This window comes from Dendrobates tinctorius, unplaced genomic scaffold (genome assembly GCF_039654945.1).
Source record: "Dendrobates tinctorius isolate UK_male_01 unplaced genomic scaffold, ASM3965494v1 ptg000099l, whole genome shotgun sequence".
In the NCBI taxonomy this organism is placed as follows: domain Eukaryota; kingdom Metazoa; phylum Chordata; class Amphibia; order Anura; family Dendrobatidae; genus Dendrobates; species Dendrobates tinctorius.
The window spans coordinates 2,977,979-2,998,081 of NW_027361767.1; the positions used below are offsets into that span (position 1 = coordinate 2,977,979).

A 20,103-nucleotide genomic window follows, 5' to 3' on the forward strand; every position below is an offset into this window, starting at 1 on the left:
AGTTCCTTTGACCTCATGATTCTCATTTGGTCTGACATGCACTGTGAGCTGCGAGGTCTTATATAGACAGGTGTGCGCCTTTACAAATCAAGTCCTATCAGTTTAATTAAACACAGCTGGACTCCAATGAAGGAGTAGAACCATCTCAAGGAGGATCACAAGGAAATGGACAGCATGTGACTTAAACATGAGTGTCTGAGCAAAGGGTCTGAATACTTATGACCATGTGATATTTCAGTTGTTGTTTTTTTTATAAATTTGCAAAAATTTCTACATTTCTGTTTTTTTTCAGTCAAGATGGGGTGCAGAGTGTACATTAATGGGGTCTGAATACTTTTAGTACCCACTGTATAATAAACTGTTGTGCATGTAACGTTAAGCCGGTGAGATGTCTCACTACTTCTGACAGCAAGTAGTCCCTTAGACACCAATAGAGAGAATCTGCAGCTTCATCTCCCTCCTCTCTCTCAATATTTTACAGTATTACTTAATACTTTTCCCATTTATTCATAAAAACTACCGATTTTAGTAAAAATAGTGACAGGTATGCTTCAAGAAAGTGAAAGCAGGTGTCGTGTGTTGGAACAGTATGGAAGAATTAAGGCTGGAGGTAGGAGGAACCTCAGAGACGGTGGATGGGAAAATGGATAACAGTCAGGAAAGACCAGTAAAAGCAGAATAAAGGAGTCCTGAGGAAGGGGTGTCAGTCTTCCTACTTGTATGTCATTGACACTTGGTCAAGGCAGGATGTAAACTATTCACATACAGTACAATTCCTTTAATCTGGCATTCAGTAATCCAGAAAGTGTGATTCTTCATTTTCTACAGAATATATGGGAATGCTATTAAGCCCTACTAATGATATTTTACTTTATGGGTGCATGTAAGTTTAATTTTGGGTGCAGAGCTCTATATAACTAGCCGAATATTACCGGTAATAGTCATCAGATACAATGCCTGGGTCACGTATGACTGGCCCAAATCTGGCACATTTGGCTTCTATGTCAGGCCAAACAGCAGGATGTCCAGCAGATGCCATGTGATACCGGATATTGAGATAATAATCACAGGCGCGGAGGACAGATGACAGGATTATAAAGGGGCAGAGGGCGCCATCACACCTGCGGGGCTTACATCATACTACATCCTATTTGCGTTGTGTAGATTTATAGGGGAAACAGTCAGCAGGATAAACATAAGTCAGAAAGTGGACAGGCAGGGTATATATAAGGCAATGTAAGAAAAATGGATACAGACTGGTTACTTATGAAATATAAAGGGGTACAGGCCGGACATTTATTATAAAGGGGTACAGGATGGGTTTCACAAAATATTTAGGGCACGGACAGGACATGATATTATAATAAAGGGGTGCAGGATGGGTATACCAAAAATATAAAGGGGCACAGAAAAGTCATGATATTATGAAGGGGTACAGGATGGCTATACAAGAAATATCTTACGCAAGCAGGTGACGCACGTGGTTTGTGGACCCACTGTGCTACAGGGCCGAGCTACCTAAGAGGGGCATAGCTAAGGGGTTACCTGGCATTCACTGGAGCTCCTGATGGCGCAGTTAGGCTTCAGCTGCAGGTGGCTGCCTGATACCAGGTAGTCCCTGGTACCGCAGCTGCTGACCCCAGGGATCAGGTATGCAGACACAGACTGGACTCTGTTCTGTTCAGACTACTCCACGGGCAGGACGGAATACTGATACGGAATCACAGACAGAGCTGTATTCGGAGACTGCTATAACAGTCCGGATACATGAAGTACAGGTTCACACACGCGGGTCTCGGGAACTGATTTAGGCACTGGCCACACATGGGTCTCGAGAACTGATTCAGGCACTGGCTGCACAAGGACCAGGGGAGCAGGCTCAGGCACTAACCACACATGGACCAGGGGAGCAGGCTCAGGCCCTACCCACACATGGACCAGGGGAGCAGGTTGAGTAATGGACCACACAAGGATCAGGGGAGCAGGTTCAGTCACGGGCCACATAAAGATCAGGGGAGCAGGTTCAGGCACGGGCCACACAAGGATCAGGGGAGCAGGTTCAGGCACGGGCCACACAAGGATCAGGGGAGCAGGTTGAGGCACGAGCCACATAAGGATCAGGGGAGCAGGTTCAGTCACGGGCCACATAAGGATCAGGGGAGCAGGTTCAGTCACGGGCCGCACAAGGATCAGGGGAGGAGGTTCAGTCACGGGCCGCACAAGGATCAGGGGAGGAGGTTCAGTCACGGGCCACACAAGGATCAGGGGAGGAGGTTCAGTCACAGGCCACACAAGGATCAGGGGAGCAGGTTCAGTCACGGGCCGCACAAGGATCAGGGGAGGAGGTTCAGTCACGGGCCGCACAAGGATCAGGGGAGGAGGTTCAGTCACGGGCCGCACAAGGATCAGGGGAGGAGGTTCAGTCACGGGCCACACAAGGATCAGGGGAGGAGGTTCAGTCACGGGCCACACAAGGATCAGGGGAGCAGGTTCGGTTACGGGCAACACAAGGATCAGGGGAGCAGGTTCAGTCACGGGCTGCACAAGGATCAGGGGTTCGAGTTCAGGACCTGACTGTGATGCTAGTCACTTCTCACGGCCAAGCCGTGCGTCAGAGTGGCCAAGGAGTCCAAGGTCAGAAGCTAGGAGGGTAAGTCATAAACAGAAGGAAGAGGCAAAAGCGTAGTCAGGTAACGTTCCGGGGTCAGAGTACCGGGAGGATAACGGATCAGAGCTGAAGGGGTTATACAGGTGGATGGTCTGAACAAAGTCGAAGGTCACACACGGTTCTCAAGAACCGATTCAGGCACTGGCCGCACATGGACCAGGGGAGCAGGCTCAGGCACTAACCACATATGGATCAGGGGAGCAGGTTCAGGCACTGGCCGCACAAGGACCAGGGGAGCAGTCTCAGGCCCTAATCACACATGGACCAGGGGAGCAGGTTCAGGAACTGCCAGCACAAGGACCAGGGGAGCAGTCTCAGGCACTAACCACACAAGGATCAGGGGAACAGGTTCGGGCACGGGCCGCACAAGGATCAGGGGAATAGGTTCGGGCACGGGCCACACAAGGATCAGGGGTTCGAGTTCAGGACCTGGCCGCACAAGGATCATGAGAGCAGGTTCAGTCACGGGCCGCACAAGGATCAGGGGATCGAGTTCAGGCACTGCCAGCACAAGGACCAGGGTTCAGGTACTAAATTCAGGATACTAGGATATGGGACGACCTGGCAACATACAGTTGCACACACTATCAAGTACTAGGAAACTATAGGGGATGCCTCCCTAAAGGGGACAGTGCCTTTTATACTCAGATGCCTCCCAGGGGAACTATGAAGGGGCACCGGAATTAGCGTTACAAAATATAAAGGGGCATGGACAAGTCATGACTTTACAAAGGGGTGCAGGATGGGTATACAAGAAATACAGAGGGCATGGACAGGACATGATATTATTATAAAAGGGGACCGGATGGCTATACAAGTAATATAAAGGGGCATGGACAAGTCATGATATTATAAAAGGGTACAGGATGGGTATTCATCAAATATACAGGGGCACGGAAAGATCATGGTATTATTATAACATGAAGTGTTGTTCACAAGATACACATGAAATAAAGTGGGTTACTGGTATATATCCACAGGATAGGTAATAAATGTGTGATCACTCGGGGTCCAACCTCTGGGAACATCACTGATTATGAGTGTATGGAGCAGTACTGAGCATGTGCGACCGCTACTCCCTTCACTTTCTATAGTTGTTGTTGCACATGGTCACTACCGCCCCAGTCACAGTAGAGACTTTATGCCCGGGAAGGATGGTGGTCTCAGCAGCAGGACACCCATCGATCATACATGTATCTGTCATCTATCCTGTGGATACGTGATGTATATTTTTTATGGTACAGGATAAACAATAGAGTTTTCATATTGAGAGTCAGATCCGGCACACGCTCCCCCCCTATTTATTACCAGGAGGTCTCCGCAGGGTCTCTCCGTCCTGACTCTTCTCAGGGTCACTCCGTAAATCGCTCCATCTTCCACCTCTTCCCCCCATTCCTGCAGAGGATTCTGAGAAGAGAGAACAAGTTCAGGGTGAATATCCTCCCCGAGGCCCTTGTATCCATGATAGGTGTCCTCCCTGCTCCGGTTTTTGTAAAAGTCTCACTTGGTGATGAAGCGGTTAATTCTCATCCTTCCAAATCTAAAGTCACTTGTCTGGTTTGGTCAGGTCCCCCACCACTACTCCTCCGCCTTCTCCTCTATGTCTCTGCTGCCCTATTAACTCACCAGGCCCAGATCCGTAAACCAAATTATACATTAGGGAAGATCGTGTATTTCTGGGCTCAACGAAGAAGTCCCAGCCTGTCCCACCCTTCACGCCCCAAATTCAACCTCTTCACTAGTCTGGTGTCCATCGTACATGCCGCATACAAGTCTATAGGCCTTACAGTGCTCCTCCTTACCATGGAGGTTGTGAGGAGTCATGGGGCTCTCTGGACCTCCATATCAGTGATCAAACATGGCAGTCGGGGGTCTGATGAAGGCCCTTATCACTGCCATCTTGGTAGTCCTGTGAAGCTCTGCCATAGACTGAGCTACAAAGGAGACAGTGATTTACGCTACATACTTTAGGGGACTAAAAAAAGTAATAGTGAAGAATAAAAAATGTTTATAAAAAACTATAGAAACCACTTTCCTTCTCCCCCATTAAAAATAAAAACATTTAAAAAAAATAAACATAGTCAAGTGTCGCGGCATCCATAAAATTCCAATATATCAAAATATAAAATGAATTAACCTGTACGGTAAAGATCATAAAGAGAGAAAAAAAATAAAAACACCAGAAATGTGATTAAAAAAACCCATAAATATAATATAAAACATAATAAAATACAATAAAAGAAGATAAAAATATCGTATATAGCCAAAAATCAATAAACCCCCCAAAACTAGTTTTCACCCAGCTTAATCAATAGAAAAAACAAAAATGTTACGGGTCTTGGAAAATGGCAACATCCACCCCATCCCAATTTTTTCTTACAAATGTAAGTTTTTTTCCCAAGTTATATAAAATAAAACTTAACAAAATATATGATAATAAGTGATCAAAATATCGTATCTACTCCAAAATGAAATCAATAGTACTGCAAAATACAAGCCCTCGCACAGCTCCATCAACCGAAAAATGAAAAAAGTTACGGGTCTCAGAAATTGGCAACAAAAAAAAAGTTTTGGAGGAAAAAGTGAAGCACAAAAAAGGTTTTTAAGGGGTTAAGTAGACTCGTCCTTTATTAGTAATGTAATAATGGTTCATTATTCGGGGGAAGGGGGGGTCTCCTATCAGGAACCTTATTTTTCTATCACCCAGAGAGACCAGGCACATCTTGATTTAATGTGTATCATTGTAATTCCCCATCTCGCCTGCGGAAGCGCTGCAGGGAATCTGAGCACTTACTGCCAGCTTCCCTCACAGCTGATCCGTTGAGAATGTCTTCAGCAAGACAATATGCGATCATGGTTTTATTGAGGAACCTTTCTAGCAAAAAGAGACTTTTGTAAACTGAAAATTCCTCTGAGCATGAAGCACCATGTGCCTCGTGTCTCGGGACTTTTTCCTGTGTCCAAATTGATGAAACTTCATGAAAGCAGCATATCGGTCATGGATTAGGTTCTGACTAAAAATAGTAATCACTGTGGCTGGCTGATCAGATCCAGACCATCAAATATCTGATATTGGTGGTCTACCCTAAGGATAGGACAGCAATACTAAAGAACTAAAATACCCCCTATAAAGCAGATTTACAAGATTAACCCTTTAGGTGCATCATGTCTCTGCCCCTATGTACAATGCACTTATCTTATGACAAGTGCACTTTGAGGAACATCTGCCTTTCCTTAAAAATTTCCTCACGCAAAGGGCTTGGACCCTGGATCCAGGAATCTTCTTCTACTTCATCAGTGATCCTGGTAAAGGGTTGGACCTCAAGGGATTGACCATTAAGAGGTTACACCACCATTCTTTCCTCCAGGGGCAGTGGTTCCCAAACTCCAGTCCTCACAGACCCCAACAGGTCATGTTTTCAGGATTTCCATAGTGTTACTCGTGAGAGAACTCCTCATGCTTGATGATACTTCTGTCACCTGTGAAATACTAAGGAAATCCTGAAAACATGACCTGTTGGTGTCCGTGAGGACTGGAGTTTGGGAAACACTGTTCTAAGCTATCTCTGAGGGCCACTGACTATTCATACACAATGCCCAAGTGATCAAACGTACCATAGTGATCTCTTTGCCCATGGCACGGGAGGGCTTCGTCTCGCGGGGTTCCTCTTCGTCCGACATTTGGGACCTCAATGTCTACTTTCAGACACCATGTCACAACGAAAGGATCAACGTATAGGAGGAATATAGGACCACCTGCCCCGGTGAAGCCATACTGATAGCTCAGGAAAGAGATGGGGGCAGAAGGGTGAAGTTAAAAGCGAGACCACTATAATTGTATTACAGATGGGAATTTTTGGCAAATCCCACACAACGTTATATTCATTCGTAGACTCCTCTTGAGATGCCACCACCCATAAATCTGGATCACTCCAAGATGAAGATACCTATCCTTCGGATATCCATATCTCCAAGCTGTCTATATCCTACGACTTCTGACAATAAGTGGTTCCTCCATGAGTCACTTGCTTACTATCTTCTCTTTCTCGCTGACTGTTCCTTGACTTGTTTGTTCTTTCTTGTTTCTTCTAACTTCTCCTCCGTCATCCACATAGCACCAACCTTGGCAATGTCTCCGGAAGAAACTTTTCTCCAGGACTTTTCTCCCTGCCCACCGTCCTTGGCTTCCCCTGTCTTCTTCCTACTCTGTGGTCAGCCTTATGTGTTGTGGAAAGTTTCTTTCTTTTGAAATCCTCAGACTGATATCATCAAGGGATTAAATCCCTGCCCTCCAGAGAAAGAGAGAAGGGAGGAGAGTGGGGAGGAGAGACCTGGGAAGTTGGGAGGAGGGGAGAACATAGGGGTAGGAGATAAGAGGCAGAGGAGGAAAAGAGAGATCAGAGACAATGCTCAGGGATCCTGAGAGTGGAGCAAGATTTGGGCAGGAGGAGGACATAGGCAGGAGGGTATAGGAGGAGGACACAGGAGACCTGTGCAAGAGGGAGAAAAGGAGGATGGTGCTGCTCCAATATCTCAAGTTCACTACAAGGTTACAGATGTCTTGAGAAATGGTTAACTCAGTAGGCTAAGGAGACTTAGTGGGGGAGGGGGAATGAAGACATAATACCCTATTGTGTGAGCATATTATCTATTACGCCTGCGTCCAATAGTTTAAAAAGTCTGCATATCATGGAGACTAATATAAAAACATTCACTTATCTATATGGCGTACAAATGCCTTTAATCCAGGAGGTCTGCAGCATTCATCTGAGGGTGTAGAAATTTTAATGCAGCGAAACTCCTTTAATGCGGCATCCAACAGTCCAGAAGGTCTGCACATTATATTCCACATATATATACGGTAACAGAAGAAATAAATTCCTTTATTCTGGTATCTAATAGTCCAGAAACTCCGGGTCTTATATCTGAGAGTACAGAAGTTACAAATACTGTATGGATATACAGCTAGATAGAAGTTTAGTAACATTTCTTTTATTCCGGTATCCGATAGTCCAGAAGTCTTCGTATTAAATGTGTGTAATGTAAAATTCTGGGGCATTTGTGAGGTCAGACCTTGATGTTAGGGGAGGCCGGGCTCACAGTCTCTGGTGTAGTCCTTAGATGGGGCTGGGGTCTGTGCGGACAGACATGTCCCCCCCATATCTGTATGGACCTTGTGCACTGGGCACAGTCATGGGGGGTCTTCCCCAAACTGTTCCTACAAAGATGGAGGCTACAACTGTCCATAATGTCTTGTGCTGAAGCATTAAGATTTCCCATCAGTGGAGCTAAGAGTCCGACCCCTAGTAACAGCCCAGAGCGTTACCCTCCTCCACCATCTGTATAGCGGCACAGTCACGGGGTAACGTCCTCCTGGAATCACCAAATCCAGACTCCTCCATCAGATGGCACATAGAGAAGTGTGATCCGTCACTGCACAGCACACGTCTCCTCCAGAGTTCAGTGGTGGCGGCTTTACATCCCTGCATCCAACGCTCAGCATTGTGCTTGGTGATGTATGGCTGCATGTAGCTGCTCGGCCATGAAGCTCCCGGCGGGGGTGTAGGGTTTGTGCTGATGTTATATCAGAGGAGGTCTGGACTCTGCAGTTATGGGGTCAGCAGAGCGTTGGTGACTTTTGTGCCCTCTGCTCCTCAGCACTCGGCCCCCACTCTGTAACATTACGGGGTCTCCACTTTGTGGCTGAGTTGCTGCGGTTCCTTCCACCTCTCTATAATATCACTCACAGGTGATAGGGGAAGAGTCAGGAGGAAGAAATGTCATGGATGGACTCGTTACCCCAGTGGACCCTATTACAGGACCGGACCGGTATCAGTGAGCTCTGCACCACCGACCGTTCTGTCAGGTGTTATAAAGGCAAATGGCATGGTGGGGGGGCCGGAGGGTATACACTGGATGTGAGGGGTCAGATGATATACACTGTGGCTGAGGGGCCGGATGCTTTCCATTTGGGTTGAGGGGTCAGATGTAGATGTTATACAACAGGGGGGGGGTGAGGATTGAGATGTTACAGTATACATGGGAGGTGAACGTCCGGATGTTATACACGGGGGCTGAGGGTCTGGTTGTTATACACAGGAGGGTGAGGAGCCAGATGTTGTACACCGGGAAGGGAATGGAGGGCGGATGTTATACATGGGGGAGGTGAGGATTGGGATGTTATACACTGGGGGTGAGGAGCCGGATGTTATACACCAGGGGGACGAGGGGTTGAATGTTATACACCAGGGGCAATGGGACTAATTGAGAACCCTCAGATCAATCATTACAATGTGGGTCTCAATACGTTTTGTCTAAATATATGTGTATATATAAATATATTTATATACTGTATATATACTGTATATATATTCGGTATCCAACAGTCCACAAAATGTATAAAATTATTTTAATCCAACGTCCAATAGTCCATAAATTCTGATACCCCAGCAGAGAACTGTGGACAGAATCTTCCTGTGAGGGGCGTCTCACCATGAAAACCAGTTTGGAAAAAGAACCTGGCTCAGTAATCAGTTGATTGCTGCAGATCTGGGCAATACATTACCCTGCAGCGGCCACTACAGGGCAAATGTAGCATTACATTGCGTCCATTCAAATCATTTGTTGACCATTTACATTACAAGGACAGAGTCTGGCAGAGCGAGTGCTGCACAGTCCTATAACACCATTATCACCTGTCATGTCCTTATGCCCTAATAGTTCATAAAAATGGGCTGTCGTTGTGACGACTCCTTAAGATGCTTTCACGGTGTTCCAAATCCTTCTCAGCCAATCAAAACCACCAAGATGACTAAAAGGGCGCTACACTGACCTACGTGCAATCTCTAGTTCCTTCAGTCAGAGGGTCAAGAAATTAATTAATGTATTATGTATGCACATGGACCACCACCACCAAAGACAACCTCATCTTCTCACCACACTCAAAGAGGACATACCACCTCGTCAAGCCTGCCAGTGACACCTGAATTCGGCCTTGTTTTGTATACACACATAACGCTCATTTTAGTTGTTGCCAAAACATAAAAATTCAAAGCAAAAACCAAAGTCACTCTGCGATCAGCAAATGTTCTGCACAGATCACAGAGGCCAGATGGGAAAGAAGAGGTTCAGGAACAACTCCAAGTTTACAATATTCTCTTATGTTTGAGTTCCATCAGACACATGATATACAAAGAAGCTGAAAATGGATCCATTAATGAAAGTCTGTGGCTCACTGTTTCTACCTCCTGTAGACAATGTTCTAGGTTTGAGCCCCATCAATAATAATAATAATAAATTTTATTTCTATAGCGCTGACATATTCCGCAGCACTTTACATTTCAGAGGGGATTTGTACAGACAATAGACATTACAGCATAACAATAATCACATAGATCATAACAGATACCAAGAGGAATGAGGGCCCTGCTCGCAAGCTTACAATCTATGAGGAAAGAGGAGACACGGAAGGTGGGTGGTAACAGTTACCCTGATTGTATGGACCAGCCATAATGTTAAGTGTGTAACAGTACAGACACAGAGGGCTAATGGATGCATAAAGCATATGGGAACATGATGCGGGGAACCTGGTTATGGTAAAAATTTTGGCTGTGCCACACAGGGATAGATTAGGTTGATGTGTTAAGGCGGTAGGCCAGTCTGAATAAATGCGTTTTCAGGGCACGCTTAAACTTGTAGGGATTGCGGACTAATCGTATTGACCTGGGAAGTGCATTCCAAAGAATTGGCGCAGCACGTGTATAGTCTTGGAGACGGGAGTGGGAGGTTCTGATTATTGAGGATGCTAACCTCAGGTCATCAGCAGAACGGAGGGCGCGGGTAGGGTGGTATACTGAAACAAGGGAGGAGATGTAGGGTGGTGCTGCGCCATGGAGGGCTTTGTGGGAGAGGGTAATAAGTTTATACTGAATTCTGGAGTGGATGGGTAGCCAGTGTAATGACTGGCACAAGGTAGAGGCATTGGTGTAACGATTGGCGAGGAATATGATCCTGGCTGCAGCATTCAAGACAGATTGGAGAGGGGAGAGTTTGGTAAGAGGGAGACCGATTAGAAGAGAGTTACAATAGTTGAGAGGAGAATGAATAAGAGAAACAGTCAGAGTTTTTGCGGAGTCAAAAGTAAGAAAAGGTCGAATTCTAGAAATGTTTTTGAGGTGCAGATAACAAGAGCGAGCCAGATATAGGCCTGATACTCGAAAAAGCTGAAAATTATCTAAATTAATTAAAGTTATGGCTCATTGTTAATATTTCTGCCTCCTGTAGACAAGGTTTTATGTTTGACTCCCATCAAAGACCTGAAATACAGAGGTGAAAATGAAATTAAAGTCTTTGGCTCACTGTTAGTGTTTCTGCCTCCAGTAGGCAAGGTTTTACGTTTGAATCCCTTCAAAGACCTGATATATGAAGAAGCTAAAAATGAAATTAAAGTCTTTGGCTCACTGTTAGTGTTTCTGCCTCCTTTAGAAAAGGTTCCTCCGAGTTAAGTCCCATGAGATGCCTGATATATAGTATGAAGAAGCTGGAAATTAAATTAATTTAAGTCTGTGGCTCATTTTTAGTATTTCTGCCTCCCGTAGATAATGTTCTACTTTTAATTCGCATCACAGACCTGATATTCACAGAAGATGGAAATTAAATTAATTAATGAAAGTATGTGGCTCACTGTTAGTGTTTCTGCCTCCTGTAGTCAAAGTTCTAGGTTTGAGTCCCATAGATACCTAAAAAAAACCTGAATCTAGAGAACAAGTTAACAAGTGACGCACGTCGCTTAGTTACCCACTGTGTACCTTAGTTACCAGCGCGCTGGTGCAGGGAGCTGGTACCCAAGGTACACATCGCGTTTCTAAGCGGCACGCGGCACTTAGAATCCCGATGTGTACCTTGGTTACCAGCTCCCTGCACCAGCGCGCTGGTAACTAAGGTACACATTGGGTTTCTAAGCGCTGCGCGCTGCTTAGAAACCCGATATGTACCTTAGTTACCAGCGCCAGCTCGCTGATCGCTGGTCTCCCACCTGCCACACGCAGCGATGCGTGCTGGCCAGCGGGAGACCAGCAATCAAAAAAATGTCCTGGCCATTCCAGGATGATCAGCGGTACCCGGCAGGGGGTCCGGTCGCTGGTCAGTGTCACACACAGCGATCTCAGCTACAACTTTCCGTAACATCATGGACTGATTGGCACAATTGTATGTGTGCCATGTTAGGGTTGCATGTAGGAAAGAATGAGGGCAATACAAAGGAAACAAGCACTTTTTGGAATCCTGGGGAAACCTTACTCAGGGCTACCATAAATTATAATTCTTCACAGTACAGGGGAGGTAACGATTTACAGGCACACAGCTATGATACAGTTAAGAGCTGATTTTGATCACAGGCTTCAGTCAAACTTCTTTTCATCACACAGAATCACTTCTCTTCATGCAATGCTTCTTCAACAAATATGAAAGTCTCTTCACAGATAACTTCTCTTCGCACACAGGGTCTTAACCTAAGCAGAACTGTACTTTTCTCATGCAGTGAGGTGGGGTGAGGGGGAATGAGTCCGGTGCTGTAGCTCTCTCACTTCTATCTTGATGTAATAAAGATGCTTATGGCTGTCCTGACTGCTTCTATGATTAAAGCAATCACTTCCCAGGAAGAACTGGTCTTTACACCTTGTCTGATATCAGTCTGATAGGAGACTCTCTAGCACATACTCTTGGTTGTCCAGGCCATAATAACTAACAACTTTCCTAGTACCCCCTGGGACTGAGCTAACCACTTCTTGTCTGCTATAACCATTTTAACTCCTATAGTTGCTGGATGATTCTAAATCAACAGCGCAGCTTCTACCTGTCACATACGCTCTCAATATTTGTGACTTTAGGAGATATACAACTTCTATTACAGGTAAACTCGAGACTCACCTTGTATCTGCAAGCTTCATCGTCATTGGCGAGGCAGCGATACGCTTGTAAAACGATCCCCCAACTCATATCAAGGTCCAGAGACAGACTGCTGCATGAGCCAGGATCACCAAACATTTTGATCTTCTAGAAAAGAGAGCATTTCAGACTTAAGAGGCTGCAGTGCACGTAACTTCTTATGATGGGGCAGAGGAAGCTACTTGGGCGTCCTCTGATGGGAACATGTGCCCCAAACCTTGGTAATGGTTGTCTTAAAACTCAACATTTTATAGCACATAAAACATAAAGGTGTTGTTGGGTCTACTTATAACATGCTGGACTTTACTCTTCAGTCTATGAGGTTCTAATTGATTTGGACAAGAATCAACTTATTTTTTATCATCCTTCTTTCAAAGCCATAATAAAGGGGTTTAATTTTTGCTGGAGAGTCTAATTCCTAGTTGTATGGCCGCGTTCTCAAATGTCTGGCAGACGTTTCTGAGGTAACACAATTCCCTGCCTGTTTTATCACAGGAGTGAGTGTTTCTGCCACATTACCAGTCCTGTGAGCTTATCATAAATCAACTTAAATAAAACAGGAAGGATAATGTGTTACCTCAGAAATCGGCAGCTGAAAGCCCCTGGGGTTTCATCTGCATACTAACAACATAAGTAATATATGCTATTTTCTCTGGCCATTTTGTGTATACAATATTATGTATATTCAATGCCATTTTATGACAAAAAATATTATACACATACGGTATACTATATACAATGCTTGGAAAAAAAGTATTCATACCCAGAGAAGTTTTCCACATTTTTTCACGTTAGAGCCACAAAGTAAAATAATGTATTTTCTTGGGATTTTGTGATACCAACACAAAAGTAGTAAGTATTTGTGAAGTGTAAAGGAAATGATATGTGGTTTTCTAAATGTTTAAAAACATAAATCTGAAAATTGTGACGTGCATTTGCATTCAATCGCTTGTAGTCTGAAAATCCTAAATAAATTCCTGAGTGACCAATTGCTTTCAGAAGTCACGTAATTAGTAAATTGCGTCCACCTGTGTGTAATTTATTCTCAGTAGAACTACAGCTGTTTTGTAAAGACCTCAGAGGTTTGTGTGAGAACATTAGGGATCAAACAGCATTATGAAAACCAAGGAACACACCAGGTCAGGGATAAAGTTGTTATAAAAAAAAAAAATAGCCCAAGCTCTGAATATCTCATGGAACACTGTTCAATCCATCATCCAAAAATGGAAGGAGTACGACACAACTGCAAACCTACCAAGACATGGCCGTCCACCTAAGCCGACATTCAGCAAGGAGAGCACTAAGTAGAGAAGCAGCCAAGAGGCTCATGGTCACTCTGGAGGAGCTGCAGAGATCCACAGCTCAGGTGAGAGAATGTGCCCACAAGACAACTATTACAAAGTCCAAAAGAATTCGAGGCACCAGGAAAAAATTCTCATTGGGATAAAAATAACATTTATTCTTTCTTTAAAAGCATATGGCAGTCGTTACAAATGAGGTAGAAGAATCCAGCAATGTTTTGGCCATGATAAGCCTTTTTCATGCCAAAAATTGCAAGTTTACTAAAAGTCAGCCATAACATAACATTTCTTTCTTTTGAAGAAAAAATAAAAGTTATTTTTTATCACAATTAGATTTTTTTTTCTCCTGGTGCCTTGAATTCTTTTGGACTTTGAACCTGTTTTGGAACTTGTGGGGGGTGACTTAGCCCTTGGTGCTTGAGAAACATCCACTGGACATAGGACAACTATTAGTCGTGTACTCCACAAATCTGGCCTTTGAGGAAGAGTGGCAATAAGAAAGACATTTTTGAACGCAAGCCATAAGAAGTCTAGTTTGCGGTTTACAAAAGTCCATGTAGGGGACACAGCGAGCATGTGGAAGAAGGTGCTTTAGTCAGATGAGACCAAAGTAGAACTTTTTGGGCTAACTGTAAAACGCTATATTTGGTGGAAACTAACACTGCACGTCACCCTGAAAACACAATCCCCACTGTCAAACATGTTGGTAACATCATCATGCTATGGAGAGGCTTTTCTTCAACAGGGAGATGGAAGCTGGTCAGAGTTGATGAAGGAAAAGTTGTTAGAAACGTCAAAAGACTCGAGACTGGGGCGTAGGTTCACCTTCCAGCAGGACAATGACCCTAAACATCCTGATAGAGCTACAATGGATGGTTTAGATCAATGCTTGATCTGTGTGTTAATGGCCCAGTCACAGTCCAGACTAAAATTGACAAGACTTGAAAATTGCTGATCACAGACGCCTCCATCCAATCTCGCTGAGCGACAGTGAGTGTGCAAAGAAGACGGGGCACAAATGTCACCTCTAGATGTGCAAAGCTGGTAGACACAGACCCCAAAAGACTGCAGCAGTAATTGAATTTAGAAAACCATGTATCACTTCCTTTATACATCACAAATACTCCCTACTTTGTGTTGGTATATCACATAGAATCCAAATATAATACAATTAGGTTTGTGGGCGTAACATTAAAAAATGTGGAAAATTTCACTGGGTGTGAATACTTTTTCAAGGCACTCTACCACCTTTTATCACACATATACGCTATGACATTCTGTGTTTGGAAACATGATGGGATATTTGGAAGTCATTTTACCGAGCTAGGACGATAGAGAACAAACAAAATCTGTAAAGTTCGCTTTCGCCGCTCTTTATATGGACGGGGCTTGCTTCTCGAACTTCCCAGACGGAAGTGTTGTCTGAAGACGTGGTAAAGCCTTCATTATAGGAATACTTGATCCCGGGAAGTTTCATCTGCATTTCCGTCTCTGTAGTACGTATAGGAAACATATAGCGAGACGTATACATGGAAGGATCACACCCACACCCCGTTCTACGATTTGGGGACAATTTAGATTTGTGATTGTTACATTTTTGCTCAAACAAAATGAATTTTATCACAATAACATAAGATTTTTTTTGTAACAATAGATATAGATTTTTTATGGCATCCCGCTATATGCCTACAACACAGAAGTGAAGGGCCCCTAACGGTTTGTTTGATACAGCACCACTCCCTAACTGGTTGGGTAGGAGCTTCAAGATGGCCCAAACCTATCCATCGTTCTAGTACACGGTGAGGGCTCGGAGGAAGATAACATGTCATAAAAATACAGGTAGTGATTTTCCATGATCATCCACCAAAATTTTGCACCACTTTTCTATAGCAGCAGCCAGATTTGAACAAAATCAGGAAGCCAATGGGAGCATCTCTGGGGTGCATCTAAGGTGAAAAGGTGTCCATGGGGAGCATTCAAGGTTACAAGGTGCCTATGAGGAGTATCTGAGGTTACAGGATCCATATGGAAGCACCTAAGTTATAAGATATCTATGAGAACATATACGTTTACAGGATGTCTATGAGCACACCTAAAAATAAAGGGTGCCTATGCGAGCACTTAAGGTTACAGGGTGCCTATGGGAGCACCTAAGGTTAATGGGTGCCTATGAGATCACCTATGGTTACTGGGTGCCTATGGGTGCACCTAAGGTTACTGGGTGCCTATCGGAACATGTAAGGTTACAGGGTTCTGATAGGAGCACCTAAGGTTACAGGGTGCCTATAGGAGCATCTAAGGTTATATGGTGCCTATGGGAGCACCTAAGGTTACTGGGTGCCTATGGGAGCACCTAAGGTTACAGGGTGCCTGTGGGTGCACCTAAGGTTACCGGGTGCCTATGGGAGCATATAATGTTACAGGGTACCTATGGGAGCATCAAAGGTTATAGGGTTCTCATAGGAGAGAAAAAAAACACATTTGAAAGGTTGACTCACCAAACCCTGAGTGCTGGGTTACTGTAATATAGTGCTGAGCACCCCGCCTGCTAATACTATGGGCGTTATTAATAGGCTGTTCAGACACTTTGCACCACACTTATCTGTGTGACTGATGTCCTATGCAAGCCCTATTTGTGTGCATTTTTTCCACTAGGCAGCCAGACCCTCTTGGGTTACTGGCTGTTTTAATCAGTGGTTTGCACCTGTGCTGCCCCAGCCTTTATCAATGAAGGTCTGCTGCATCCTGCTAGTGCATTAGTCAGGGTTTGGTGAGTCAACCTTTCAAATGTGTTTTTTTGAATTTTTGGGAATTTTTTCCTTATGTGTGCTTCTCATAGGAGCACCTAAGGTTACAGGGTGCCTATGGGAGCACCTAAGGTTACAAGGTGCCTGTGGGAGCACCTAAGGTTACAAGGTGCCTGTGGGAGCACCTAAGGTTACTGGGTGCCTGTGGGAGCACCTAAGGTTACTGGGTGCCTATGGCAGCGCATAAGGTTACAGAGTGCTAACTGGAGCAACTAAAGTTACAGGGTGCCTATGGGAGAACCTAAGGTAAAAGAATGTCTATGAGATTATCTAAGTTTCCAAGGTGCCTATGTGAACATCTAAAACTACAGGGTGCCTATGGGAACACATAAGGTTACAGGATGCCTATGGCAGTAGCTAAGGTTACAAGGTGCCCATGGAAGCATTTAAGGTTACAGAGTGCCTACAGGAGCAGGCACAGTTAAAGGATGCCTATGGAGATTATTTCAGATTACAGGGTGCCTACAGGAGCGCCTAAATTTACAGGATGCTTAGGAGAGCACCTAAGGTTACAGTGTCTAAGGGAGCACCTACGTTTATAGGGTGTCTATGGGAGCATTTAAGGATGGAGGATACCTATGGGAGTATCTAAAGTTACAAGGTATCTATGGGAGCACCTAAGGTTACTGGGCCCCTATAGGAACCCCTAAGGTTACAGGATGTCTATGGGAACATCTAAGATTACAGGATATTTACAGAGAGCCTCTAAGGTTACAGGGTGCCTATAAAGAGCCTCTAAGGTAACAGGGTGCTTATAGGGACCCTAAGGTAAAAGGGTGCCTATAGGGAACCTCTAAGGTTACAGGGTGCTTATTGCAGCATCAAAGGTTGTAGGGGGCCTATCGAAGCACTGAAGGTTACAGGGTGACTATGGGAACATCTAAAGTTACAAGGTGCCTATGGAAAAAGTATTTAAGTATTTAAGGTTGTAGGGTGCCTTTAACGAGCATGTAAGTTTAAGGAGTGCCTATTGGAGCACTAAGCTTACAGTATGCCAATGTAAGCACCTAAAAATATGTGGTATCTTCAGGAGCACCTAAGGTTACAGGGTGTACATGGGAGCATCTAAGGTTACAGGGTGTACATGGGAGCATCTAAGGTTACAGGGTGTACATGGGAGCATCTAAGGATACAGGGTGGGAAAAACCTAAGGTTGCAGGGTGCCTGTGGGAACCTCTAAGGTTACATGATGTGTACGGGATCATCTAAGGTTACCTGAGGTTAGAGGGTGCCTAAAGGGAGCCTCTAAAGTTACGGTGCTTACAGGAACATTTAAGCTTACAGGATGCCTATACAGAGCCTCTAAGGTTACAGGGTGCCTATGGGAACATCTAAAGTTACAGGGTTCCTATAGGGAGCCTCTAAAGTTACAGGGTGCCTATAGGGAGCCTATAAAGTTACAGGGTGCTTATAGGGAGCCTCTAAAGTTACAGGGTGCCTATGGGAACATGTAAAGCTACAGGGTGCTTATAGGGAGCCTCTAAAGGTACAGGATGCCTATGAGAACATCTAAGGTTACAAGGTGCATAAAGGGAGCCTCTAAAAGTACAGGATGCCTATGAGAACATCTAAAGTTATAGGGTGCCTATAGGGAGCCTCTAAAGTTACAGGGTGCCTATGGAAACATCTAAAGTTAGAGGGTACCTATAGGGAGCCTCTGAAGTTACAGGGTGCCTATGGGAACATCTAAAGTTACAGGGTGCTTATAGGAAGCCTCTAAAGGTACAGGATGCCTATGAGAACATCTAAGGTTACAAGGTGCCTATAGGGAGCCTCTAAAGGTACAGGATGCCTATGAGAACATCTAAGGTTACAAGGTGCATATAGGGAGCCTCTAAAGGTACAGGATGCCTATGAGAACATCTAAAGTTACAGGGTGCTTATAGGGAGCCTCTAAAGGTACAGGTTGCCTATGAAAACATCTAAGGTTACAGGGTGCCTATAGCGAGCATCGAAAGTTGCATATCCGTGTAGGGTATAAATACAGGTATCAACAGACACAGAAGTCTCTGTACCTTACAAAAAAAAATGTGCATCTTATATAATCCTGCATATAATACGTTCTCTTTCCTCACCTCATAGCTTCAATTCCCAAAATCACCCGCCAGAATTAGAAAAGTTTGCAAGGAAGATAATAAAAATCCATGACAAGGCTTGGAACAGTCGGCAGTGTCCCCCACTCTTACACCCCACAGAGACGCAGCTGTGTGAACCGGTGTATGGAAGGAAATATAGATGATGTCCCCGTTACCTTTGATCCCTGTTTTTTACTTGTGTCACTTTTTCTCTCTCCCTTCCTCCCTCTATCCCACTTTGCTGGAAGCCGTCCTCTGACATCCTGCTCCCCCTCCTCCGAATACTGCAGACTCAGGAGAGGGTGGTGGGGCGGAATGTCACTTCCTCTGACCCCTCTCAGGCTTTTTCCCAGACCATAAAAACAATGGCAGATTTTTGTTGTTTTCAAAAGCTCAAAGATTAGATTAAACTCAAATGAGATTTCATCATTCTGCAGAACCGAAAAGAAATGAAAAAAATGCTGAATTACATGAAAATTTTCAGCTTATGAATTACTTAATAGATCACTAAAGTAATAAGATCAGGAGCCGGGTTACTGTAATAAGAGGTTACAGGGTAATAAGAGGGTCAGGAGCCGGGTTACTGTAATAAGAGGTTACAGGGGAAATAAGGGCATCAGGAGCCGAGTTACTGTAATTAGAGGTTACAGGGTAATAAGAGGATCAGGAGCCGGGTTACTGTAATAAGAGGTTACAGGGTAATAAGAGGACCAGGAGCCGGGTTACTGTAATAAGAGGTTACAGGGGAAATAAGGGCATCAGGAGCCGAGTTACTGTAATTAGAGGTTACAGGGTAATAAGAGGATCAGGAGCCGGGTTACTGTAATAAGAGGTTACAGGGTAATAAGAAGATCAGGAGCCGGGTTACTGTAATAAGAGGTTACAGGGGAAATAAGGGCATCAGGAGCCGAGTTACTGTAATTAGAGGTTACAGGGTAATAAGAGGATCAGGAGCCGGGTTACTGTAATAAGAGGTTACAGGGTAATAAGAGGACCAGGAGCCAGGTTACTGTAATAAGAGGTTACAGAGGTAATAAGAGGATCAGGAGCCGGGTTACTGTAATAACAGGTTACAGGGTAATAAGAGGATCAGGAGCCGGGTTACTGTAATAAGAGGTTACAGGGGTAATAAGAGGATCAGGAGCCGGGTTACTGTAATAAGAGGTTACAGGGGTAATAGGATCAGGAGTCGGGTTACTGTAATAAGAGGTTACAGGGGTAATAGGATCAGGAGTCGGGTTACTGTAATAAGAGGTTACAGGGATAATAAGAGGATCAGGAGCCAGGTTACTGCAATAAGAGGTTAC

The 20,103-nt window shown here is 44.5% G+C and overlaps 1 protein-coding gene across 2 annotated transcripts in view; it reads right to left on the reverse strand.

Annotated features, from left to right (window-relative positions):
- Positions 1 to 19,170, reverse strand: part of RGL3 (ral guanine nucleotide dissociation stimulator like 3) — a 59,003-nt gene extending 39,833 nt beyond the window's left edge. The window contains exons 1-3 of one of the 2 annotated variants that reach the window (XM_073587445.1): positions 18,797 to 19,170; positions 12,596 to 12,721; positions 3,977 to 4,075 (exon numbers count right to left, since the gene is read on the reverse strand). In XM_073587445.1, the coding sequence (XP_073443546.1) occupies positions 3,977 to 4,075; positions 12,596 to 12,712 (216 nt within the window). In that variant the 5' untranslated portion in view covers positions 12,713 to 12,721; positions 18,797 to 19,170. Of the gene's footprint in view, positions 1 to 3,976; positions 4,076 to 6,283; positions 7,187 to 12,595; positions 12,722 to 18,796 lie in introns of those variants that run through there. The other variant, XM_073587446.1, reaches the window with a different exon arrangement.
- Between the last annotated feature and the right edge of the window lie 933 nt (positions 19,171 to 20,103).